The following is a 26,635-nucleotide window of genomic DNA, read 5'->3' on the forward strand; positions in this document are numbered from 1 at the left end:
CCAAAAGACCACCCAATGCGGTGAAATTTCCAAGACTTTAATATAGACCGCTTAGAATTGGTTAAGGATCGAGATACTTGGGAATCAAAGAACGCAGCTTAGCCGTTTGTTCCCAAAAAAGTGGTAAATTAATGCAGAATCTAATCAGGCATTCTCTCAATATTTTGGCCACGAGATCATTTGCAAAATGAATATTTAAATACTTTTTAATATGCTAATAAAATGAAATAAATTCGTTCATATCTATATTTTGATTAATTGCGACTTGATGACAAAATTGATACTCGCAATGGATATTGATCGCATTCGCTGTTATCTTGGCAGATCTTTATTTTAATTTCGTGCGACAAACTGGCGAGCTGAATGAGAAAGTTAATTTCGATCAGCCCAAAGCTAGACAAAGTTGGTATTAATTTTTAATTGATCAATTATGTTTGGCGGCAACAACCAGCAAGTGCAACAGTAATAACAGCGCAACAGTAGGAAACCACAGCCGCAACAACAAGCCCAAACAACCCAAAGTGGCACAGCTCAGGGAAAACATAACGCCGAACGATGGATGCTGTTGCTGATCATAATCGCAACGATTTAAGTGATTGCCATTCCAGCGTCTGGGATTCCACGGGATTGGGGTGGAGTGCCAGTGCCAGGGCAGGATTGGGTTGTGGCACTACACTGCAAAAAATACACCACTAAATACCTATTACTATTATTTTAATCCGAATTTTTAAGAAGCATTTGAGAGTTTGATGCGAATATCTTTTAGATAAACTATCTTTTTATTAAAAGTGCTCTTCTGCAGTTGTAGTACCACCAATTTGAGAGCCTTTTCTTGCTTGTTTCCATATTAGATAGTTTTTTTTTGCAGTGCAGCGCCGTGAAGTGGGTGGAGCCGTGGCTAGACCCGAAAGCGAACGGTTAATGCCAAAACATGCACCACCTGGGAACCTGCGAGATCGGGAAATCTGGCAACAGGCATCCGAAGATCGTGCCTGCACCTGTTGCACCGCTGAATCTTTTTTTCTGAGGGTCGCCGCCGATCGCTGATCGCTGAGATCGTTGGTGTGAAAAGGCATTTGTTCTTTGGCCGCCGCTAACGCCGATGATGATGATGATGATGATACCGAAATGATCACGACTACGAGAGCGCTGAACGCAAATAGGCGGAGTTTTAATTTAATTAAAAGTTATTAGCAGTCAGCCAGTGGGGTTTTTTTTCCACAAAACGATCATTAATGATCACTTTAGTAGCTGGCAATTGGCCATTGAAATATAAATGAGAAACCATTTTCAACTCACTGTACTTTTGGGGCCATAATTGGTGGCTTCCACGAGCGGCGAACCTCATTGATCAGCCATTGATCGCCGGCTGATGAGCTGAGCGACATGTGTTAGATCGTTGTACAACTCATTTGGTTGAGTTGGCCTTCTTGGAATGCCAGACACGTACGCGCCACGAACATGGCGATCAACACCGAGCGAAACTGGGTGATCATCATGGATAGCAGATAGCAGATCGCAGATCGGTGATCGGTGATCACTGATCATGATCAAAGTCGATCAGCATCGCGCTAGCCTGATTAATTTGTGGCTCTGTGTTGTCAGCCGTGCTGGGAAATTGTTTCAATTAATTTAGTGATTAATCCCAGTACGTGATCGGTGTAACAAAGCCGGGCAGTCGCCGTTCAAACCGGGTCGTAAAACGCAGATTAAGTGCAACCAAGTGGCATGTAACGTGGCTTATAACTCATTCACGGCGGCCCAGTGGAATCGTAAACAAAATTGCTGCGCTACAAAGATGACCCAATTTCCTTTTTGCCATAAAATTCGAACTTAATTTGGTGTTAATGCAGCTAGCCGGTCACAAAAGGCGCTGATTTTGATTGTCCCCCTGAAATGGCCATAAACGGGCATTGAGGAAATTATAAACGCATAAAGCGGCAAGGAAAAATCAGAAGAAAAAAAAAAGGAAATAATAATAAAATGAAGGAGTATAGACTCGCATGCCAGGATCTCAGGTGCAGCGGCTGTCCCATGCATATGCATTTGATTTATTAACCTTTCATAGCCATTCGTGTCGACAACAACGACCGGCTATGCAAAATTAATGCGCATTGAAACGCCAAACATGCAAAGCCTTAGACCCGAACCGACCATATATCTACTCCGGCCAGATTCAGATACCGATTCAGATACAGATTCAGCTCCAGCTCCAGATTCCAGGTCCGCGATCCTTTCATGTGCCTCGACATGTGTTTGATGCCAAAAACAGCGACGTTCGCCGAAATCTGGGGCTGCCGGAGCAGTGGTTCTCGATAACCGCCTACCAAAACCAATGAAACCACCAACCACACACCACGCAACTCCACTTGGTGGTTGGTACAGTTATGTCAGCGACGTTTTTGGAAGGCCTGCCCAAATGCCAGACAACCTGGCACTGGCACGCAGCTCCAGAAGATTACCCCCTCCTATTTCCTCCCCCCTCTTTTTTTTTTTGACAGTGTCGGGTAATTGCGGGGGCACGGGGGATTCCAGTCGTGGGGGGCAGGAGGCCAAGATCAAATACGGTAGCCTTTTGCGGAATGGATCGCAAATCGGCGGTTCGACCGACAACCGACAACAATAAATTTGCCAACACTTTTGAGTACACTTATTATCGCCATGGGGTATAATAGTTATATTGTTAAGTGGTTTATAATATGTTTATAAATCATACAAGAAAGAAACTGATACATATAAATGTTAGTGTTTAAATATGAGATATTTGTATTCAATTGTATCTAAATGTGAAGAAATGCAGAGCAGTATATATATAATATATTTGATCCTTAAGAGTATTTCCTCTTCGATTCCTGGTATTTTGGCCATCACCTCGAGTGACTTATGCGAACGCATTTGCATTGTGTGTAACCTGCCCGACATACGTGTATGGCTTGTGTAGTGCCATGCTTTTGGTCCGTGTAAGCGACGCCGGCTTGTGTGGGAAATATTTGTTGAGCCATCGTTGCTTGGTCGGTAGCAGTGGGCACTTGGATCAACTTGGTCCCAGGGATCCATGGTCTCCAGGTTCCTGGTGGTTCCTGGTCTCCAAGTTCCAGCTGCCCCTTATTTTTTTTTTTTTTTGCCAACCCAGGTGCAGTTATGATTTATGCGATACTCCTTCTCCGCCTCCTGCTCAGCGGAGGTTTGAGGTGAGGCACCAGTGCTTCGAACGGCGTAAATTATATCGGGCTTAGCATAAATCGTCAATTACAGCACATGATTATTATTAGGGATTATGGTTAAAAACCAGGGAATATACATATACAAGGGCCACGCCCGCGCGCCAAGCCCAATCCGGCCGAAAGGTCTGTTTAAACGCACTTTTAAGCGCCAGTTTTAGCCGCCCCAGCCCATTTTTCTGCCCCCCACCTCTCGTCCAAAGAGCCAGCTTTAAATTATGGCCTAGACCGCGACGGCGGCTAAGGCCCTTGGTGGAACAGAAAACGGGCAGATAAAACCACTTTCCGACCGAGAACTCGAACTCGAACAGTAGCCAGTAGATCGGGGAAGATCGTGTTGCTGGGGATATCTAATATAATTAATACACCTTTCATTAGATTCGCCGACTCGACTCGACTCCAGATTTCTGCTGGCTTTCGTTTCGAGCGTCGTGTTAAAAGCAAGATATCAGCGATCGCCGGGCTGCTTAAGCTGATTTACCATAGATCCAGAGATACATCAACCCAGCCAGCACAATATAAATCAATCAAGTGCATACAAGTTCATTGACAGCTCGCACAGCTTGCCGAGCCCCAAAGCGCCCGGCGATGGCAACAATTTCCAGCCCCACATGATCCATGAGCCATGATCCTCCGCTTGGATACCCGAACTCCTATCTCTGGCCAACTGGGTCCAAAAGAGCCAGAGAAGACAGAAAAAAAAGGCCAACAGCCTGTCAAATTGCCGGACCACATTGTAAGTTATGATTAGCTCACGCGCTCCAAGATTTAAGACCGGAAATGGCGCGGTGCTGGCAAGGTGGAGCCAATAATTCAAATTCGAATCTCCAATAGTTTTTGAGTGATTGGAAATTCGATTTCGGTCGTTTGTTTTTTTGTTTTTTCTCTCGCATTTTTGATTTTTGTTTTCCGCCTGTCTCGAGGCTTATTGCATTTTCATTTATTTATTTATTTATTTTTATTTTTTGCTATTTGCCTGCGCTTGTGGCAAATGCAAACACACCCGCATAATTTCGCCTGCCAGCAGCAACCCACTCGGTTTGGATGGCGAAGATGCCAAATTGCCACGCATAGTTGATGCATAAATTATCATCGACATCGACATCGACTGAGCCATCGAATTGGTCTGGTTTTAAGCGGGTTTTGGTTCTGAGCCATGATGAATCAGCTTACTTCAGCCCATATGAACTTAAATTCTACAATTTAGTTTCCTTAATCTACTTTCCTAGCATAACCCCAAACTTAATTGATTTCCCAAGTTACCTAGCCAAGTTAATATATTGCTCTTCCTTATTTCCATTGACAGCTTGAAAAGCCCATCTGTTTATCTATTGCAACTGAATAAGTCCAGTTTTGGTTGCCTTATTTTTTGGCTGTTTAATCCGCTGGTCGCAAGCGTTTCTCATTGGCATATTTCGCATATAATTGGCTATAAAAATTCATGTTAATGTGCAATTAATCATATTAGCAATTAACTTTATGCTGTTTGGCTGCTCTGCACGAGATCTCGACGAGCTGCGAGCTGCAGATCGTGTCGCCCAACTCGAAGATCGTGTCTCCAAAAGCCTGTTCCCGTTCCCGATTTTTTATTTCCCATTCCCAGATTCCCAGAGCGCCAAATGGCCAAAGGCTCGACCGACCAGACTTTGAGCCAATTTCCCAATATTTATTTCTATGTTCGAAACGCTAACAACTTGCGTTTCGTTCTGGCCAAATTGAAAAGCCATACGGAAGCTGGAAGCTGCGATCGGCAGCCTTCGAGGAGGAGCACTTTTGGTAGCCAAGAGGAGCCAGGTTGGAGCCAGGAGGCTTGCCCAGGAGTGCATAAAATTTAAGTATTATGACCATACACACTGGTCGGTCGGTGGCCGTCTTTAACCCGTGCTTTCCCCGGCTCTCTGCGGCTTTACGAGGTTGTTAACTGTTGAAACTATGCTAACCACTCATGGGGATCCTCCCTCCCATTCCGCGGAGCATCAATTAATCAGTCAGGCGTAACGCCATTTGGCACTGAGCGGGCCCCATCGGCCACAATTGATGGTCAATAATCGTTAATTGTTTTCGATTTTCGGCCAAAATCCCCTGCGCCGTCCATTGTTTGGCTAACCCTTTTCGTTATTTTTATTTATTTTTTTTTTTTTGGTGTCTCCATAGAGACAAACGCTAAACGATGCCATTGTCTTTGGCGCACAGCGTGTGTGCTTTGATGGCCTTTTCTACTCGAGTGTCATTCATTAGAGGGGCTTTCTTCCATCGCCACTTGGCTACTGGTTCTGATGTGGCTTTGGGCCATTTGACATTGGCTATAAGTAGCCCGTAATTAATAACTGCTAACTTACTTAGCGGTCTATTGTGTTGGCTAATGAAACACGAACGAAGCGCGAAGAAATGCCTAGAGTTTTTCTAAAATTACTGCTTAATAACTATTTGATGTGTGATAGCTGGCAATGAATTTGTCAGTAGAATATTTATCATAAATATAAATACAAAGTCATCAATATTTTTAAAATATAATAATTGAATAAAGCTAATTGATCTATTCTAACTAAGACTAGTTAGCTATTCTTTATAATAAAGCAGGATCAATCAAACCAATTATAGGCATAAGATCGATATTAATATAAAGAATCTTTTGGACATAATATTGATCTTAATAGAGGGAATCTTTTGGAGAACTACCCAAGTTCTTTCCACCCTCATATCATAATGAGATTCATGAATTTGCCCGCTGCGCTCGAAACTATGCAACATATTTTGTGGCAGAATATCTTTGAGATATTCCATTCGACTCAATTGAACGAATTTAGAACGAGTGCGGTCTGTGCACTCAATTACATTTCACTTTCCAAGGGAAGGCCGCCACTCAGCGAAACACACACATGTGTGTGTGGGTCCCCCATATGTAGGGTATGGGCCCCTATACCATATAGTACCATACATATAACGCATCCCCAACCCCTCGTTTTTCGACCCTTCCTCTCTTTGGCTGCGGATTATACAATGTGTGGCTGGCGTTCCGTTCAATTTTTGTGTGTGTTTTCTGTATTTGTTTACGCGCCTGCCGCAAAAATACATTGCAGAGATGTGTTCTCCAGCATGTTGAAGTTGATGGGGGAATGTGAATTCGTTTCATTTGTTCCCTCATTTAATTGAAGAGATTTATTTCGCAGAGCTGGCTCGGTTCTGTTCGGTTCGCTTGCTTTTGGACTCAGTTGCGATCGGACTGCGTGCCGTTACAGTAGGCAAAATCGGTGGAAAATCCGTGGAAAATCGTTGGAAAATCGTTGGAAAATCGAAGAAAAATCGTGGAAAGTTAGAGCGAACGATCGATCGCGATCGAACGCCATATTATATAATTATACTAATAATCATTAGTAATGCCTCTTGGTGAAACACACACATTTTGTGTATGGAAAGAAACAAAACAGAGTCAAGTGTGCAACAGTTTCTGTTTCTGTTTAAGTGCCTAAGTGCCATATAAATGCGTACTAAAACATTTCTGGAATTTTAAGTGGAAACATTCTCGAATTCTGTGAACTTTCCCAATTGTGTTTTTAGTGAAAGACTTACAATTTAGACGAAGCCAAGGAGAAATTCCAACGCAAAGACACTTTGGTGGATATTTGGCAAGAAGCTTTCTGCTTTTTTTCGTGGAGCAACGCACTTTGTGAGGTAAGTCTTTAAAAATACACACCGTGCATCGTTTAAATTAGTTTATTTTGTTTTTCGGTTTTTGTTTTTTTGCGTAATTGCGCAAATCATTTGTTTGGTCTACTTTTTGATTGACCGCGCACAGCAATTTGACTTTTTTAACCCAAAGGCCAAAAAGTGTAAAATGTGCAGTGGTTCGTTTGGTTCCAAAGCAATTTGTGTCGTTTATCCCGCTGTGTGTGTAGTCAATCGTTCAATTATCTATTCTCTGGCTACCCCATAATACAGTGAATATGGCCAGTTGTGGATATCCCCATAGAAAAATGTATCTCTTTTTTTTTATGCCGTTCGGTTCTGCTATGGTACATGCTCAAATTGAAAGCACTTTTCCACAGGGTTCACATTCTAATTTATATTTATTTATTTGCTTTTACAAGCCAACCGCGCTCGGAAAATATTTCAAACTCATAATTCTGTTATTTTCTAGCGCTCCCTTATGAGATTTTGTTTATTAACCAACAGCATCTAGCATGTAGCATCTAGCATCTAGCATCTAGAGTCTAGATTCTAGATTCTAGACTGTATAGGAACATGCAATATTTTCTAGCCGCGTAAACAAACATTTCAACTTGTCTGCTCTTTGTCCGACTTGCTCTATATCTGTGAGTATATAGCTAAAGATATAGCTATCTGTGTATATATATATATATTTATCGGGTATCTGTTTTGTCGGTCGGTTAGCTTTACGATGCCATCTTCTCGGTGATTCGGCTTCTGTTTTGTTGCCTTTGGCAATCACTCAATTTGCTGGCCGACAACCGACGATGCTGCTTACTTTTCGCCTCCCTTCTCTGCAATTTATTTATGAATGATAATTAAGGTTAGGTTTGTTTAGCTAATTGTGCGGCCAGTTCCCGGTATTGTTCACATCCCATCTCAGGTGGGATCGCCGAAGACTTTCGGCATGGTCTTTTGATCTTTAAGATGCTAAAGTACAAATGTCACGAAAATATATGCTTGTCATATAATATTAAATGATTTCATGAGATTGGATCATATAATCATATAATAATAATTTTGATATAGAAATGTATTCACTTTTTATTTAATTCAAATGCCAACAATAAAGTAATAATGTTATTTTTTGTTATTATATATATTATTTGATAATATGATTTTATATTCTGGTTTTCCTCATGCTTATCAATGCTACAGCACTTTAATAATAGATTTTGTTGTCCAAATGTTTTTTAATACTTATAAAATATTGAAGCTCAGCTTAATATATTGAAGTAAAGTTTGCAACAATTTAAACTTAGCTCATATTTATTTCAACTAAATCTGTTCAATATTCTATATATAAATCGCTGCCTCTGTGCGTGCTTTATATTTCTGAAATGCAAATCGAATCAATAATTCACTACTCATATACTTTGTGATAATTTAACGTAGCTCCGCGTTTTTGATAAAGTCGACTTGCCACAATCGACCTTTCGCTCCATCTGCTTCTTTTCGTTTGCCCCATGGGATGCAACCTTCTCGCCGTCACGTACTGAATGGCATATGCTAGATGAACGGGTGGATGGATGGCTGGATGAGATTGGATTGGGTGGCTGATGGCTGGTGGAACCTGCCCACGAACCGTGCGAAATAACAGACTCGTGCCGGTCTCGACTTGGTATCGGGATACACTGAGCGGCAGCGGGCCCACCGCCAAGTGCCAAGTGCGTCAATTGCGGGTCAACCCGTGCGATTGAAATGGATGCGCCAAGTGACCGGCGGGTTCAGTGCGATGGGAGATGTTTGTATGCCGTGCAATGTTTGTATACTTGCCAAATACTTTCCGGAACGTGTTTGTTTATAAATCGGGCGATTTTGGACGGTACAGGAAATACATATACTAAAATTGCGCGCTCGTTATCGATGGAGGTGAAGGTCGGAGGGTGGAGATAGGAAAGTATATACACTTTTTGGCAGTTTCCGATTTGGCGGATGCCTTCCTGGAAGTCAACATTTCGGATAACCCCATCGTTTAGCCGCTGCAGTCGCCACTCGCTACTTCCCCTCGAGCATCGACGACAATGTCTGTGCAACACATGTGGCACGATCTTAGGTAGACACACACATACAACCGTGTATGTTCGATGCTGATGATGTGCCCACATGTTGCAGTCAACAATAGAGCAGCAAATGCAAGCCGAAACAATATTTGCCCTTGTCTGCTCTGACTCTGGCTGTGGGCGTGGCCCCGGGGGCGGGAGAACAGAGACAACTGAACACAGTAGTCTTCTCGCCGGCCGTTATTTTTGTTATTTTTGTTGCTTTTAATTTCTTTAATTTTTTTTGTCCGCCAGATGTGGGCTGAATGTTGAATGCGGACTGGAAAGATCACACCCAGAACGCCGAGAGAAACTGTGTCTGTTTTAATTAAAGATGAGAGTACTACTCGTGGCGAACTGAGAGATACCGCGATACTGAGATACAAAGGCTGGCATGTGTGGAAAATTAAGGCTGCCGTTGAAAGCGAAAAGATGCGGGACTCTGAAGGCAACGACCATCCAAACAGAACCGCAATGGGAATGGAATAGCGAGCCTGTCAATCTATTGACTATAGCATACCTGGCATTTTGACAACTCGACTTTACTCGAAAGCATAAAATATGGTAGAAAAATAAATATTAAATTGAAAGAACTAAGTATGCTTATGATTAAGCTCCAAATGGTTAGGGTATTGGTGTGCTAAAGAAACTAGCACACACTTAAGGGGTATACAATTAAAGGTGCCTTATAATGATATATGCCATTATGTTTTTAACAGAAAATAACAAATATTACTAGCCATATATTGTATTGTATTTAGTACTTAAACTATTTCACAAAAATTATTTGTTCAAAAACGATGTTTATATCAAAGCAGGAAGCTTTTAACGCTTGGCTCTTTTGATCATATCATCATATCGATTCCTTATTTGATGAAGTTCGTGCATACCCCATGGCACCCTTACATTGCAGGGTATTAGGCATTGGAAATTTAACGGCAAAAGTGGAAGCGACTCGAGGGCCCACTAAATTGAGTCGCCTTTTCCGACGCCGGCGCATTGAGTAGGACATTTGTGTGTGGGAGAGAGATGGTGAAAGAGAGAAGGGCGATCGGATCCGGGGTGAGAAAGAGAGATGGCGAGAGAGAGTGTGGGAGAATTAAGAGAGGTAGAGAATCGGAATCGTAGCGATCACCAGTAGAATTGGAATCGGAATTGGCATTGGGCATATTCAGTACATCGGACTGCGCGGACCAATTTGGAACAGTTTTTCGCTTGGCTCCGTGAAAATTCACAACATTTCGAATTTGAAATCGCAATCCCTTGTATAAAATCGAAAAAAACGTGACTGAGTTGTGCGAAAAATAGAAACACATTTGAGGGCGCAGTGTATGTGTATATATAGAATCCCCTCGTAAAGTAAACTGACAACAAGTTGAAAAGAGTTTTCCCTCGCCAAAAAGGTAAACGAAAAGACAGGTCGTTATTTTATGGCGGTATTAAAAATATTTTTTGTGTGGCCATAAAGCTATTTTGAAAATCGATAAAATATGCAACGCGTAAAAGATGAAAAACCATGAGTATTTGTTGTTATATGTACATATGTTCCACACACATTCTGAGCTCATTCCACTGGACCATTTTTAATTTATGGCACGCGCTGGACAAAAATCAGAAACGGGTATACGAGAAATGCTGAACAAGTTACCGGAAATGTGCGCGACATTTTAATTAAGTTCGCCAAATGGAAATGGCCTTTAATCAAGTCAAGACCAAAAAGAATCTCTGCGAAAGACACGAAAGTTTACTCGCAAAGAGCCTATAAACAAAATAGAAAGGAAATTCATTCAGTCAAAGAAATTGAGCGGATGTATATAGTACACTTCCGATTTCCCACTTATTATTTGCACATGTTCTTGTATCTTTGAAAGTTTACGTGTAGCTAAATGAATGTACCCAAAGTGATCATAAATCTAATCGCATGCATTCTTTCAGGTGTTGCAGCAGTCACATCAAAAGCGATCCAAGGAATCCACGCTCCAGAAGCCAGCGAATGATCTATGGAACTCACCGTCATCCACGCCCACGAGTGGAGCTCCTTTGGTGACAATATGGCTGCCATAAATCCATCAACTCACTGAGTATATCACACACGAGCAGCCATCTCCCCCCCATAAGTGGAAGTTTTTGGGGGAAAGTATTTCCGTTACATCGAGAAGAGAGATAGGTGATCATCGAGAGGATCATCTCGGCCTCATCTCATCATCAACAGCATCCGATTGCAATCGTGGGTGGAGTGGAGGATCACTTCAAAGGCACACATGTTGCACTGAAGAGGCCACTGTTGCAGTTGTTGTTTCCATTATAAATTAGAAACTAGAAGATCACCGATCTTCTTCCGGCGCTGACGAAAGAAGGGGGAGCGCGGTCCATATAGAGCGGAGCACTCTAAAGTGGATTTCCGGTGAATAAAAAACCAAGCAGCACATGCGACAAAACTCCGACAAGGGAGTTGCCGTCGAAGTTGCAGTTGCACCACATCCAGTGGCAGTTGCACATCCAGTTGCACTCGCTGTTGCACATTCGAGGGTGCTGCCCTGCCGGCAAGAGTTACAAAAATAAATATACCAAAAATGGCTGCCGCCTGGAGTTGGCGAGCCAGTCACTCGACGATCACAATGACAAGCGGATCGCTGGTAGTGCTCTTCCTGTTGCTATCGATTTGGCAGCCAGCAGTGCAGGTTGAAGGACGACGCCAAATGGCCAACAGCCAGGAGATGATCAAGGAGCATCTGGTAGCCAGGAGTCAGAACAAGACACCAGCCATCACGAACAATGCTAATCAATCGAGCACATCCAGTGCGGATTTGGATGATGGCGCCGCGGATGACGATGATAACAAGGCCGATTTGCCGGTGAATGTCAGCTCGAAACCCTACTGGCGGAATCCCAAGAAGATGAGTTTTCTGCAGACGCGGCCCTCGGGCTCCCTGCTCACCCTCAATTGCCATGCCCTGGGCAATCCGGAACCCAATATCACATGGTATCGCAATGGCACCGTCGACTGGACGCGGGGCTATGGGAGCTTGAAGCGGAATCGATGGACCCTGACCATGGAGGATCTGGTGCCGGGCGATTGTGGCAACTACACCTGCAAGGTGTGCAATTCGTTGGGTTGCATTCGTCACGACACCCAGGTGATTGTAAGCGATCGAGTTAATCACAAGCCGATCCTGATGACCGGCCCATTGAACCTCACACTGGTGGTCAATTCCACTGGCAGCATGCACTGCAAATATCTGTCGGACTTGACCAGCAAGAAGGCGTGGATCTTTGTGCCCTGCCATGGAATGGCCAACTGCTCCAACAATCGATCCATCATTGCCGAGGATAAGGATCAGTTGGACTTCGTGAACGTTAGGATGGAGCAGGAGGGCTGGTACACGTGCGTCGAAAGCAACAGTCTGGGTCAATCCAACAGCACTGCATATCTGCGAGTGGTGCGAAGTCTGCACGTCTTGGAGGCCGGAGTGGCCAGTGGTTCGCTCCACTCGACCAGCTTCGTGTACATCTTCGTCTTTGGCGGACTCATTTTCATCTTTATGACCACGCTATTTGTGTTCTATGCCATCCGGAAGATGAAGCATGAAAAGGTTCTGAAACAACGCATCGAAACCGTTCATCAGTGGACCAAGAAAGTGATCATCTTTAAGCCCGAAGGTGGCGGAGACTCCAGTGGTTCCATGGACACCATGATCATGCCGGTGGTTAGGATACAGAAACAGCGCACCACTGTCCTTCAGAATGGCAACGAGCCGGCTCCCTTCAACGAATATGAATTTCCACTGGACTCGAACTGGGAGCTGCCCAGAAGTCATTTGGTACTGGGTGCCACTTTGGGAGAAGGTGCTTTCGGACGAGTGGTCATGGCGGAGGTCAATAATGCTATTGTGGCCGTAAAAATGGTGAAGGAAGGACACACGGATGATGACATTGCCAGCTTGGTGCGGGAAATGGAAGTGATGAAGATCATTGGGCGACATATCAATATTATTAACCTACTGGGCTGCTGCAGTCAGAATGGTCCACTCTATGTGATTGTCGAGTATGCGCCACACGGAAACCTCAAGGACTTCCTCTACAAAAATCGACCCTTCGGAAGGGATCAGGACAGCTCACAACCGCCTCCATCGCCGCCAGCTCATGTGATAACCGAAAAGGATCTGATCAAGTTTGCTCACCAAATTGCCAGAGGAATGGACTATCTGGCCTCGCGGCGATGCATCCATCGAGATTTGGCAGCCAGGAATGTGCTCGTCAGCGATGATTATGTGCTGAAGATTGCTGATTTTGGACTGGCGAGGGATATCCAAAGCACGGATTACTATCGGAAGAACACGAATGGCAGGCTACCCATCAAATGGATGGCACCAGAGTCGCTGCAGGAGAAATTCTATGACTCCAAGAGCGATGTCTGGTCATATGGCATCCTGCTGTGGGAGATCATGACCTATGGGCAGCAACCATATCCCACTATCATGTCCGCGGAGGAGCTGTACACCTATCTCATGTCCGGCCAGCGGATGGAGAAGCCAGCGAAATGTTCCATGAACATCTACATTCTGATGCGACAATGCTGGCACTTCAACGCCGACGATCGGCCACCCTTTACGGAAATCGTGGAGTATATGGACAAGCTGCTCCAGACGAAGGAGGACTACCTCGATGTGGATATCGCCAATCTGGATACGCCGCCCTCGACGAGCGACGAGGAGGAAGATGAAACGGACAACCTGCAGAAGTGGTGTAACTATTAAACGAATCAGAATCCTTAGATGGGATCAAGCAATTCAAGCCTGGTTTTTGAACCACAGTCAAATTGTTAACTAGAGATTATGGAGTGTCCTTTAAATCCTTGTTAGGATACAAAAAAATCCTACAAATCGTACTACACTCGAATTTATGTATATAACTCATTTAAGTCTGTATATCTCTTGAAACATTTTACCAAAATTGCACCAAAGGCGTAAAACCAAAAACAAGCAGCTGCTCGAATTTACTTCTAGTTTAGAATTGATTTAAGATACACCATAAAACATGTACTAGTATATGCGTAGTAGTAAGTTATGCTTAAGACTCGGTTGTATTTTCTGTTGTATTTCATATTGTACTGATCTTTGTAGTATTCGCAGTTTTATACTCGCTAAATTATACTCGTAGCCCATAGAAACACAACAATGTTCTATCTTACCGTTAGTTGCATGCCGCAGTGCCTTATGAAACAATAAATGTTGTACACGAATCCCAACGAAAAATGATCATCGTACCTAAGCATAACCGAGGAGATCCGACGGAACCGATGGCCAGATCATGACGTCTCAATTTGAAAATCGGTGAAAAAAATCACACTCGATTTGAGGCGCACGAGGCACGCGCGTCACTAAACGAAAAATGATGAATGGAACGGCCTGCGGTCCGCTCTGTTGTTTTTCGTTTTTTTCCTTTTATACGAGTATATTTTCATTTTTCAGCTTCGAACCGCTGCTTTGAGGTGTGATAGGATTAAGGGGCTGGGGGTGGGGCTCTTTTGGGGCTGGGGTCGCGGCGGCGGCTCGTTTGTTGACGCGCTAAATGCCACGAGCGTCGACGATGCAATTAGACGATAATACAAGACCCGCCGCATTGGGCAGAAGAAAAATATGTTTATAAAGTATTGTAATTGCGGGAGATTTGTGGAGTGTCCGATTTATTTGGCGGTACATTCGCAATGAGCCTCAACCCGCTGCGCCGCCGGCCAGCAGTTGGCCGACTTAGATCTGTGCTGCAGCACAGCGATGCGATGCGAGATCCGAAAGATCTTGCAACATTGTGCGCCTGAGATACTTGCCAGATAAATGGGCATTGGGGCATATTTAAATTAAAACTTGTGTCTTGATTAGGAGTCGCTCTAAGCCAGAGATCAGCGGTAATTGCCACGACTTCGTGTGGGTGTGGAAGCCAACAGAAGTCCAAACTTATGAGCCTGGGATATTTATTCATCGATTAACCCGTTGTGATGCACACATTGGCTTGCTTTTTTTTTATAGGCGCTTATTTAATTAAAAATTTCGGTTGAGTCAGTTAAATTGCAATTTAAAATGCACTTTAATTTTTATTATTATATTTATTTACACTTGTGTTATTTATGTTGATGTTGTCAATTAATTTAAAGGCATCATTAAAGTATTACCAAACCATTACGATATTTTATAACTTTGTCTAGAGTTTAGCTGTTGGCATTTAGAGATTTGATAAGCTCTTCTGTTTTCATTGTTTGATTTAGCATGCAATAAGTTCTAGCAGCTAATGCCAGCGTATCAAATTGTCAAATATTTCATCATGCTCTGGCTTTTGTCTATATTGTTTTTACTTTCCAGTGACCCACTGGATTAGACGAAGACATCGATTTCCATCCATTCTTCCCGAGCGTGGCAACCATTAATTAGGCGGCATTACCGCGGAGGATCGCCAACGCATCCGATCGCATGATGACGAGCGGCCCGCTGGTCCAGTGATCAATCTCAATATCTTTTTGTCTAAACTGCATTTCGATAATTTATCAATTCGAGGGCTTTTCATCGGCGAGGGCCATAAAATTAAAATTGTTTTGTCTGTTTATTAATTAGGGCCCTGCAGCAGTGCGAGTGGGCGTGGTGCGATGAGCCCCCTTCTCCTCCTAATGATCGGAAGTTTGACACGTGTCTGCCGGGGATTCGGGATACGGCGGACGTGGGTGTCTTTTCTATTTGCCTATTCGCTGGCCACTAGAGACGTGGGCCGCTCGGAGACCCCTGCAATTATTGCGTGAATATGTTAATTGAAATTTGTTCATGCAGCCATGGAAATCAGACCACATTTCACCAGACGGCTACCTCAGGAAGTCTGTGATCAGCCGGAGAGCATGCGGGCACTTACCACCAGCACCAAACTTAATTCGCGTCGATCGATCGATTGTCGGGTCTATAAGTCTGGTCCGGTCTGCAATCTCAGCAATGTTACCTGTCTCGAGTGATCAATTAATTTTTCGGCCACAGTTGGCTATTAATTTGCATGCGCTTTTATGCTCTTTCATTGGGTATATAAGATAAGTTATCAAGTTTGTAATAGATTTCAATGGTATCTCCCAGACAGTGGAGACCAAATGAGATTTATTAAATTGCAAAAATATAAATATTTATTCTGTGGGCTTCCCTTTTAAAGGTTAAAGTTTGTTTTGCAATCTATTCGCTCTTTACAAATGTATGGTTTAATTACTTTGAAATAGTTGGCTAGTAACAAACACATGTGATTCCAATCGGCTTCTTTTGGGAAAATTGGCCTAAAGTCGCATCTTAGTTTTGTTGGTAGAAACAGATAATTTAAGGATACAAATTGTATAGTTGTTACTAATATCTTTCACTTGATAAGAAACTCTCGCATACAGAATCATGAATCGATATGGTATTTTACCAATTCCGCCTTAGCATTCGAAAATAATGATTTAGATTTCGATTTATCTGCATTATATCAAATTTACAGAATATATAACTAGAATTCTTTAAAAAGAACATCCCAGGGAAGTGTATTAAAACCTTCGACTTGCCAAAACCCGAATCCTTATTGTTTTGTTTTCTGTGGTCAATCGTTTTTGGCGATCGGACAGCGCACAGGTTGTCTGGTGGATTGCCTGCTGGCTGGCTGAATAGTTTGAAACTATTTTAAAAGTCTACAAATTGCCTGTCTAACGTCGATCGTCCAGATCGTGGCCGTCATTCAGTCAGTCAGTCAGTTGGTCAGGCAGTTGGTCGATTGCACAGCTTGGGTTTGACCTCGTCTTGGGGCTTTTTTGTTTGGAAAGGCGGACCGAAGGCAGATAGATCAGCGTGATCAGTTGAGTTGAGGTATCATTTCGCCACCGACATAATTGGCGCCTTATTGTGCGGATAGTTCAATGGAACGGAGGGTGCAAAGTTTGACAAGTGCTTAAAGCATTAGATGTGTTTGCATTTCTATGGATACATTATTTATCGCTCTGAGCTTGGCAGCACTCGAAACTGAAAAGCACCGGAAACAATAAATTAATAATAATACATTCGAATAGCCAAGCAGATGAATCAGTTTGGCGCACCTGTCAGCAAAATGTTGATTCACAGTGGCATCAGCCAATTCCTCAGGAACACTGAATCGCTATTTCTTGGCCTAAGTCCACCGGGGCGTATGAGTAATCTCGAGTGGTGCTTCACGTGTTTTAGATGCAAATTTTACGCTCTTCCATTCATAAAACTTTAACAAAACTCGAAAAAAAGACACAAAAACACACAGCTGAAACAGTTTCATAACCGGCAAACCGGTCTGGCAATTCTCGGGCTAAAAGCTTTGAATCTTTAACGATTTGGTGCCTTTTTTTTACTACAGCAGTCGCGATCACTTGACTTGGCTTGTACGAACTATGCAAATCCAGTCAAAAACATTTGCCATGTGTGGGCAGCAGTCGAATCCGAATCCACCGAATCCAAGTCGAAAACTGTGACAGAGTCTCTGTCGGATTTTTATGAATGAAACGAACGGTGGAGTGGAGGTGACAACGCTGAATGAATCGAGCAGCGGATGTGCCTAATTAACATTGCTGATTACATTTTGTGTGTTATTAATTAGAAATACTCGACTGGTCGCATAAATTTCCGAGTCTACATATTGCATATGCATTATAATAAGCGAAAGGCAGCGAATCGATAAGTTTTCTGATTTAGTAATTCATTTTCTCGGCTCTCTCGGTTTTTTATTTAATTTTTTTTTGATTTTGTCGCCATGGTCCGTGTTCGTTGCATCTGTCGGATTTGTGAAATCATTTTCGCCGACTTGCCACCAAATTATGAAGCCAATAATCCGTAGCGAAAATGGTATGCCCTTCGTTGCATATGGAGTTTACTTTAATAATTAATAGTTGGAAGACTAAACAAGAATTCAAAAAATCTAACTTGATAATTTGAGTTATAAAATCTTCAAAACTGGGAAAAAATATTGTTTCATCCCAAGCTTAACCTTTAAGTTATTTATTGGCCAAACTAAAATTCGAACTAATCTATCTTGATTTTCTCAAAGGGCATCACTTTTGGCCTGCAAACTTAATTTCCGATTTTAGTTACCCAACTCAGTTACCCAATTCCTTGGCCACAGCCTTCAACAATCTTGTATTCGAGTGACTTTTGTGGGTCTTTTCTCTTTTTTTTGCTGCCATTGCCGTTGCCTTTCTGCTACTGTTAAACGCAAAATTTATGAACAATTTTCAAAAGGAGTCACGCGTTAAATGTACGACATGAACTCACGCGACATTCCCAGGGAGCGGAGGTTCGAGGGGGCTTGCACCTGGAGAAGATCTGGAAGGGGCGCCGGAGGAGGATGTGGTGGATGATTTCGTTAACGCATTTGGGCCTGAATGCGACCAGAGAGCTGGGCTCGCAACCCGGTTGGCCTTTTGTATTGCGCCTTGTAATATATTTTATTAACAATAAAATGTTAAGTGCCACAAGCAAGGGGACAGGGACGGATCGGGGTATTGGGGGATCCAGGAACAGCGCGCCGGCTGGAGCTCCTCCAGAAAGTGTTCGGATTTCAGGCCTTCATGCTGTGCCAATGCTACTGTGCTGCTGTTGCAGGTAAAAAAAAAAAAAACAAAATAAGGCAAAAAGCCGTAGAGAAATAAGAAAAGAAGATAAACTGCGTGCGCACATATAATCGCGCCATGAATCAAAATCACACCAGTTGGCTATATATAGATATCCGGCTAGCTGCAACTGCAACAGCAACGTGCTGCTGAGCTAACGAGGGCAAAGCTCGCAGGAGGACACGTCCACGACCATTGGAGTTCTGCAGCGGTGTCACCGCTCCAAGTGCCACCTGTGCGAACCTGGATCAGAGTGCCACACTCGCGAATGGCACCACGCAAATGCCGAAGGAGGAGCATTAGGATGGAGTGGTAAGACGATGGCAATACCCTATTGGATGCGGAAACATAACCAGATCGGAGTTGCTATGCTTAAGTCCTACTGGAATACCCTTTATTTTGGGAATTTAATTCGACTTAAATGTTACGATTGTGCCATTTAATTCCAGTTTATAAATTTTATATTATACTATTATTAAATATGTATAAAAATTTATAAATATACTAATATTAAATATTATACTATTTCTATGGTACCATATAATATTTAGTACATTATGTGATATATTTAGCCTGTAGAAAAACCAAAAACACAAAGATTCTGCTGCCATACGTGCCGATTAGCCAAACAAATTTATACTAATATTAAGCTCTATGACTCGACCATTTGGAATAAAACAAACAAAAGCTGTTAAGTGATGCAAAGCAAAATATTCCAAAAAATTCAGATTTCAACAAAATGATAATACTTTCAAGTAGAGAACGCAGAAAACAAGAATGGATGCCTAAGCCCGTTCTCAGTTTTGTATTTCGGGATATGCAGAATGCCAAGACATGCCGAATTCGGTGGCTCAGTGGTGCTAGTGGTGCAGTACATCTGTGGTGCGGCTGCCACCCACAATTGGTCAACAAATAGCGGTCACAATTAACCGTACGATGCAAATGCGTCCCGGGACATTGAGAATGCCCATAAAGAGCCGATGCAGATGATGACGGGCCCAGACGATGATGCAGGGTGGTGAACTGGATCTGGATTCCAGACCATTCCCATTCCTGAACGCTCTGGCTCTCTGTCAGCATCATCAGTGGAGCATTTATCTTGCACCCGCTATTGAAATCCAAGGAGCAGGGCAACAGCGGCCAGCCCAATGGGTTTGGCCAACAGATTGGAGCCAACAGAAGCCACTGAAGCAACAGCAGGTGATCAGCTCTGCAATGGGGGGACCACACAGCATTTGCCATGTGCCTGGTCATTTATCTATTTCGGATTTATCATTGATTAATCGGCCGGCGGCAGTCGGTGGAGATGCCAGTGGCCAGGAGCCAGTAGCCAGCAGTCAAAAGTCAGTCCAATCCGGTAACCAGTCGGACTACGGAGTCCTAATCGTCGGCATATTTGCATATGCCACTTTATATAGCAAATGGTCTAGTCAATGATCGTTAAGCCGACTTCTGAGTTGATATACCCTTTCTTAGGGTTATATTATGTACATAGTATGTACGATTAATCTTGAGTTTTATATGAGCTAAGCTAGCATTATACATCAATTTATTTATTGGCTCCATAAACAAGAACAATTCTAATTTACTTGAGCATGTGTGTTAAGTTATTGATTTTTTCTAAAACAAATAAATTCAGAGAATCTACACGGGCATCACTTAATCTGCTCATATTTATTTAAGCACTAGATTATTTCATAATTTTATACAACCGGAAACCAGCAGCTGTTAATGCAATTATCACAAAAAACAATAAACCTGTTTATTCCTCTTTAGATTATAAACAAGAAGATGCTTCAATGAGAGGAATCACTCACAAATAATAACAAATGGTTGCTATTGTTTACAGAACATATTGTTCTAAACTTTCGCAGTGGAATTCCAGAATTCAAGTGTATTCTTCGGTGCGGATGCCAAATTTAGCACATCTCGGATTGCATGTTTTTGAACCTCCCCGAATACATTTATGTTTGTCATAGATCGCGGCTCAATTAGCACACCCAAAGACAGCGAGATGGAGTGGCATGCACCTGTGCCTCAGTAGTAGTCCCCCTGGTTCCACATTCATTTTGGCCACGTGTTAAATGGTCCGCTAATTGGCCATGGTTTCCAACCGCTGGCCACATTCGCCATGGCCTCCAGGGTTCATAAGATCTTGGGCTGTCTCCCGGTTTTGACTTGTGACCAATCAGTTTTCGTGCTGCCTGTCAGCGGGTTTTTTCTGCTTTGCTGACCCTGTTCCCGCGTAATCCTGTCAAGCTGTTAAATTAATTTCTGTGCCCCCAAGTCCAGGATGCCAGACGCACTTATTCGTATATGCCTTGTATATGTGGTACATATACATACATAAAGACAGACGAGAAATGGCAATTGGGAGCTGCCCTGCCCCCAAGTGCTGCCATTTGTGGCGCCCATTCAATTTCGCTGTCGGCCGGGTCCAGTTTTTCTAGCCGCCACTGGTCGAACCACTGGCAAAGTGTTATAATCCATCATCGTAATCAACGCAAAAAGTTGATAATTGTGCCTGGTGAGTCCGGTTGCCTCACCAAATAACTGTAACTAATGGAAATTGTAACACTTTGGCAATGTTTTTTTAAAAATGCAAAATTACCAGCCGTACTATCTTCCTGCCCCTCCTCAGTCTTTATCTACGGTTTTCAGCGCATTTATGACGCCTCGTGAGGCGTTCAAAAATGATTAGGATTAGGAACGACTACCAAAGACAGTTATTATACAAGGTACGAACAGATACCGCGGGGTATATCGGATTGGAAATATATTCATTCAGATACATCAAAATAATTCTTTCGCACTCCAATAGATTGGTTCATATCACAGCTTGATTTATTACCTCATAAGAATGCTAAACGTATACATTTCTTTTTACGACTATGGCTTTTTGTTAGATCAAAAGTAATGCGCACAAGCATGCAAATATTTATACTTGAAAATTATATTTGAATTTCAAATAGTTATAATTTAGCAACTATAAACTTTTAATACTATAAAAGTTTAAAAGCAGGTATCAAAAAGTCGCTATGAAGTGCACAATAACTTTAATTTACCCTGTGATTACCGACGGCCGTTGAGTGGAGTTGGCCACGCATTTAAGCCAAATTATCAGGCCATATAATGCCCGACTCCCCAATCGAGATATCCAGCTGGCCGCGTCGATCCATCAAGATATTGGCTTCGAGACACGTGACTGCGATCCGCGGAAAATTGGAGCTTGACAAACGCTTCGCGGCCAAAAACATTCTCACGCAACGAGGAGAGGCTTGGTCTTGGTCTTTTGGCCATAAGTGAGACATTAAGCACAGTTTGCAGTTTGCAGTCGGCTTGAACTTTGACCCAGGCCATATTTGAGAGGGGTGCCGTACGGAGTACTGAGTATAGAGTAGAGTATATGACCACGGCATCATTAGGAGTGGAAAACATTTGGCCAGGCACGACCCAAGGCACTTGATTAATTGCGTTTAGTGCAGAATTTGACTTTTTTGTTGCTCAAATTGCAAGGCTGCAGCCCAGAGTTTTTAGCCAGAGTAATTACCATGCCAGCACAAAAGCTTAAAAGCTAAAAAAAATCGAATAAAAACCACAATGGACTGCGACTCAGTTTCAGCCATTCGATTCTATTCCAAAATGCACTTAATATGGAATTTCAAGTTCAAACATGGCCTATGCTTTTCACATGCTAACCGCCGATAGCCAGCATGGCATTTGGCCATTTCAGTCAGGCGGCATAAAAATCCATTTGATCTGGCCGTTTTTTAGTCATGGCTTAGTTAGATGATGTCATCTGCCGGCTCAAATGGCCCCCGAGAGATCAAAGACTGTCAGATTGGCAAATCTTTTCACAAACTGTTTGTTGTCCGCTAATTTCTACTATAACTAATTGAATTATTTATGTGCGTGCTATGCAATGCACGACTGGGACACTGGGAAAAATATATAATTTAAGTTTAAAAATAATGTAAAAAATAATAATAATTAGCTTTAGGAAGTTTTGTTCAATAGGAAAGAATTCAAATGGATTTATACAAATTATACAATTTATACAAATAATATTTTTAGTAACATCCCATTGTTAGAATTAATTTAGATGAAGTTAAGGAGTAAGTATGCTTTATCCCTCAATTAGGCTACATAGTTTGATTGTTTTTTTTGGCTTAATATATTATGTTAAATTTACAAACTCTCGCAAATTTCGCCCAGTGTACTTACAAAGTGGCCTAACGATTTGCACACCATTTTTGGCTGCCATCCGGCGTGCGTCGTCTGCGTTTCACAGTCAATTTGCATATGTCGATTGTCGCTGCCAGGGATTTTCGAGTCTCGAGTTGCATGTTGCAAGTTGCCTGGCATTTGGCTGCAAATGTGGCTGCAGCGCTGTGCTGCTGATCTGCGATTTTGGCCAGATCTGTGGCCAAATTATGTCGTTATTTGTGCCATTTTTGGCAAACGCCTCCACCTTCGACTCCACACACCGTCGCTGACGACGATCCATCGTCAATGATAAATTCCATGCACTTAGAGCTCTCCTCAGAGTCTGTCTGTCAAGGAGTATGTCAATTGGCTTGCTAATGGCTGCCAGCGACTGGGTCGGCAGTAAAATCCTCTTAAAGTGTTGTAAACGATGCTTGGGAGACGGCTAACGAGCCGCGTCGGATTCAAAAGCTGCAGAGATCTTGGCATTTATCATAAATTTCATGCCAGTCGCCTCATAACCGCATAGCCAACAAATTTCCAAAAGGGAGGAGCATTGGGGCATGGATGGGGCTGGCGTTCGGCATCCATTGCCAGGTCTCGAGGCAATAGGAAGCAGCAAAGTGCAACAATTGAATAGATAATAACTCACGCCCCACCTACCCACCACCCACCCATCGATGCCAAGCGGGCAAAAGCAACATAATAACCGAAATACTAGCCGAAAGCCACTGACCGTTGACCACAGAGAGTCCCTATAAAAATGGCAGGAGTCCTGGTTAGCCGACTATTTAAATGCTCTTTGAATGCAGCTGAATGTTACCTATGTTACTGCTAAAAAACAAGGGGTATGATTTAGTTGATATATGGTACTTGCTAAGAGTTCCTTTGAATGTTGTGCTTTTGTTTTCATTGATACTGATAACTTACCATCTCTGTAGTTCCTTTACTACAAATTTATATATGGTATGTGCCCAAGTTATTCCCAAAACCGATATACCCTCTCTGCAGCGCACAAACAAAAGCAACAACAAGGCCTGTTACTGTTTGGAGCTGGCGCTGTCATATTCAAATTGCTAATATGATTGGTGTTTACAGATTAGAAAACAAATATTTCACAAATATTACCACTAATAATTTTGCCATGTAAACATGGAGCGCAGGCGAGATCGGCGTCATTATCATCGTCGTGATGATCATGCCACATGATGAGGCCGCATAAATGCAGCAAGTGTGGCGATAACCTTTTGACTTCGATCCCCACATCCTTCTCCCGCCACCCCCAAGATACGCGGGGCACGGGCAGGGGCAGTGGAGATCTTCGCCTCGGTTTCGACTGGGTTTCGTTTTGTGCTAGTGCAAAACTGACAAATTGAATGAATAAAAGAGCAACAAGTGGTCTTGCGGCGGGCTGGTTAAACATTTTGAATGAAAATGCCGCAGTCGAGAGTCGGCCAGAGCGCATGTGGCATGCAGCATGTAGCATATATAGCGTAAAGCCTAGCTGTGGCGGCCGAGGCGCAAAAACATAAATCGAAACACTTGCTACATGGCATACACTGTGGGAAAATATCATATCAGATTATAAGAATAACATTACTTAAGCTTATTGAATGCTATTTATATTAATTTAGAAATGTCTGACTACTAATTATTAAAAATTATAGCTTTTTACTTGAGATCTTCTAGCAAAAAAAGATCGTTTCAATAGGATGCTAGCTTAAATCATCCACCGCTACAATTGTTAATATGTACTGAGTAAATTCCTAGTAAACTCTGAAAAAAATCTTAGATACATTTTATAACAGTTGTCTGATTTCTATATACATTCCCGAATTATGTGGGATTTTTTCTAAGTGTCTAGTCGCCTCCCTTATGTTTCCTGCCTCAGTTTCAACCGCCCACCGACGGCTCAGCGGGCTGTGGTGTTTTTTGTTGTTTTGGCCATTTGGTGGCTTGGTGCCTCGATGCCTTGGTAGGTGTTGCCTTGTGCCTCGAACTCGAGAAAAAGAAGGTGGAGGAGGAGGAGGAATAAAGCCAAACCAAGGCGTTCAGAGCCTGGAAATGAAGTCGAAAATTGCAATTCCAAAATGTTTGCCCTCGGCTATGAAAAAAAAAACAAAAAACAACAAAAGTGGAGTGTGCAGTGCATTGGAGTGGTCAGTCATGTGGCATCTATTCGGATTCGCACACATGTGGCATGGGTCGGCGGACTAGAGCTGGAGCTTTTCCTGCCTCTTTCTTGGATTTTGGCCTGCCTGGATTCGTTGCAATGTCTTCTGTGGTGTGTGTCGTTTAATGCGTGGCCGCCTCGCAAGGCGCTTTATTAATTCACTCGACGGTTGTTTAATATTTTTACCTCTTTGCAATACTCTCACTTCGGGTACTATGATGTCTGGGGAAGATCTGTCTTGTTACATTGTTGTACCTCTAACTGCAGAAGTCAGAAACACTTTGATATTTAAACTAACAACTGCAAAGAATTTGAGATACTTTGAAGATTGAGGTCATATCCAAAGGATGCATCTTTCTGCTAAGGAAAATAATACAAAGATATATTAATTTACATATCCTTTTACAACCTAGAGTTGTAGAGCATTTGTTAATCGACCTTTAATTGGGATCTTGAATTGCTGTCTCTTTTGTTGCGGGTGCGGGCTATAGCAATGGTTGTTGTTCCTTTTGTTCGTTGGTTGGTTTGTGGCATAAATCGGCCCCAGGTGCCTCGACAAGCATTTCCCACGGATTAGTGCATAAATAAAGGAGGTCAGGGCAGCCCCAGAGTTAACTAGATATTTCAAATGTTGTGGCCCAGGGGTCGTCCTTCCAGGCCATTCATTTCGTTGCCTTACCAATATCTACCCCTTCAGATAGCCACGTTCTTTTCGCAATCAGAGCGAATTGCTTTATTAGCCCATGTCGAACGGAATAACAGCTTAATTCGCACTAACTGTGCAGCCCAAGGTGGTCCTTCTGGCATTTCCTTAAGCTCATTAACACCCCCTGAAAAAAGATGTATATATATTAAAATCAAGTTTGGGCTAAAGCCACACGCAGCGGTTCTCACGCTGCGAAACAAAAGCGAGAGGCTCGACTTCAATTTAAGATTAGCAACAGTTAACACACAAAGGAATTGGCGGAAAGGCACCGGGATCTCATGATGATAGTGCCCTTAATAACAGCGGTCATCCTGCGCAAGGACCACACCAAAAGTTAGCCATCCCGCTGATAAGATGGCCAAGTGAGCGGTCTGCGTGCTCTGGCCAAGATCCCTTCATCGATAATCGCGCACTAAGCGTGCGTAAGTCACGTCACACACAGCTGCCAGCGGTGGGGCCACCAAGGGGTTAAGGGACCAGTCCCGCCGTTCCGGGATGAAGATCATCCGAAGATGCCGGATCGGTAAGACCTTGCCCTGGGTGCGATCGCGATAAGCGCGACTTTTGCCTCGGTACGTGCTAAGCCCCTGAGCTGCGATCATTTTAATTATACCCCATATCGGCCCGACCGGCCACGCCCATGCCCATCGGCTCCATATCCCCTTTTATCCGCGCGCCCCTTGCCCCTCTGGCGCTGGGGTCAAGCAACGCAAATTGCAGGCTGGGTCAATGTTTGTTTTAGCCAACCATAAATACTTAATTTGGGCAACGGTTTCGAGCTGACGAAAGCCTCGGAAGAAAAAGATATAAAAGGGCTGGGTGCCTTTGCAGACCGAATCGAAGATACTCTCAGAAGATATTTAGCAAAAGATTGTCAGTTTAAGATTTTCTACAATTTATAGTATTTTATATTATAGGTATTAGTACCACTTAGTCTTTAGTAAAATATTCAATAAG

The 26,635-nt window shown here is 43.0% G+C and overlaps 1 protein-coding gene across 2 annotated transcripts; it reads left to right on the forward strand.

The window, feature by feature from the left end:
• The first annotated feature begins 6,448 nt into the window (after window positions 1-6,448).
• On the forward strand, window positions 6,449-14,226 carry LOC117142232 (fibroblast growth factor receptor homolog 1). 2 transcript variants are annotated; one of them, XM_033306084.1, is made up of 2 exons: window positions 6,449-6,893; window positions 10,907-14,226. In XM_033306084.1, the coding sequence occupies exon 2, from the start codon at window positions 11,545-11,547 to the stop codon at window positions 13,726-13,728; it is 2,184 nt and encodes a 727-aa protein (XP_033161975.1). In that variant the 5' UTR covers window positions 6,449-6,893; window positions 10,907-11,544; the 3' UTR covers window positions 13,729-14,226. The 2 variants fall into 2 exon arrangements, with proteins under 2 accessions (XP_033161975.1, XP_033161974.1); XM_033306083.1 differs by lacking the exon at window positions 6,449-6,893 and adding an exon at window positions 10,143-10,374.
• Window positions 14,227-26,635: the final 12,409 nt, after the last annotated feature.

The sequence above is a fragment of the Drosophila mauritiana genome, chromosome 3R (assembly GCF_004382145.1).
Source record: "Drosophila mauritiana strain mau12 chromosome 3R, ASM438214v1, whole genome shotgun sequence".
NCBI classification, from domain to species: domain Eukaryota; kingdom Metazoa; phylum Arthropoda; class Insecta; order Diptera; family Drosophilidae; genus Drosophila; species Drosophila mauritiana.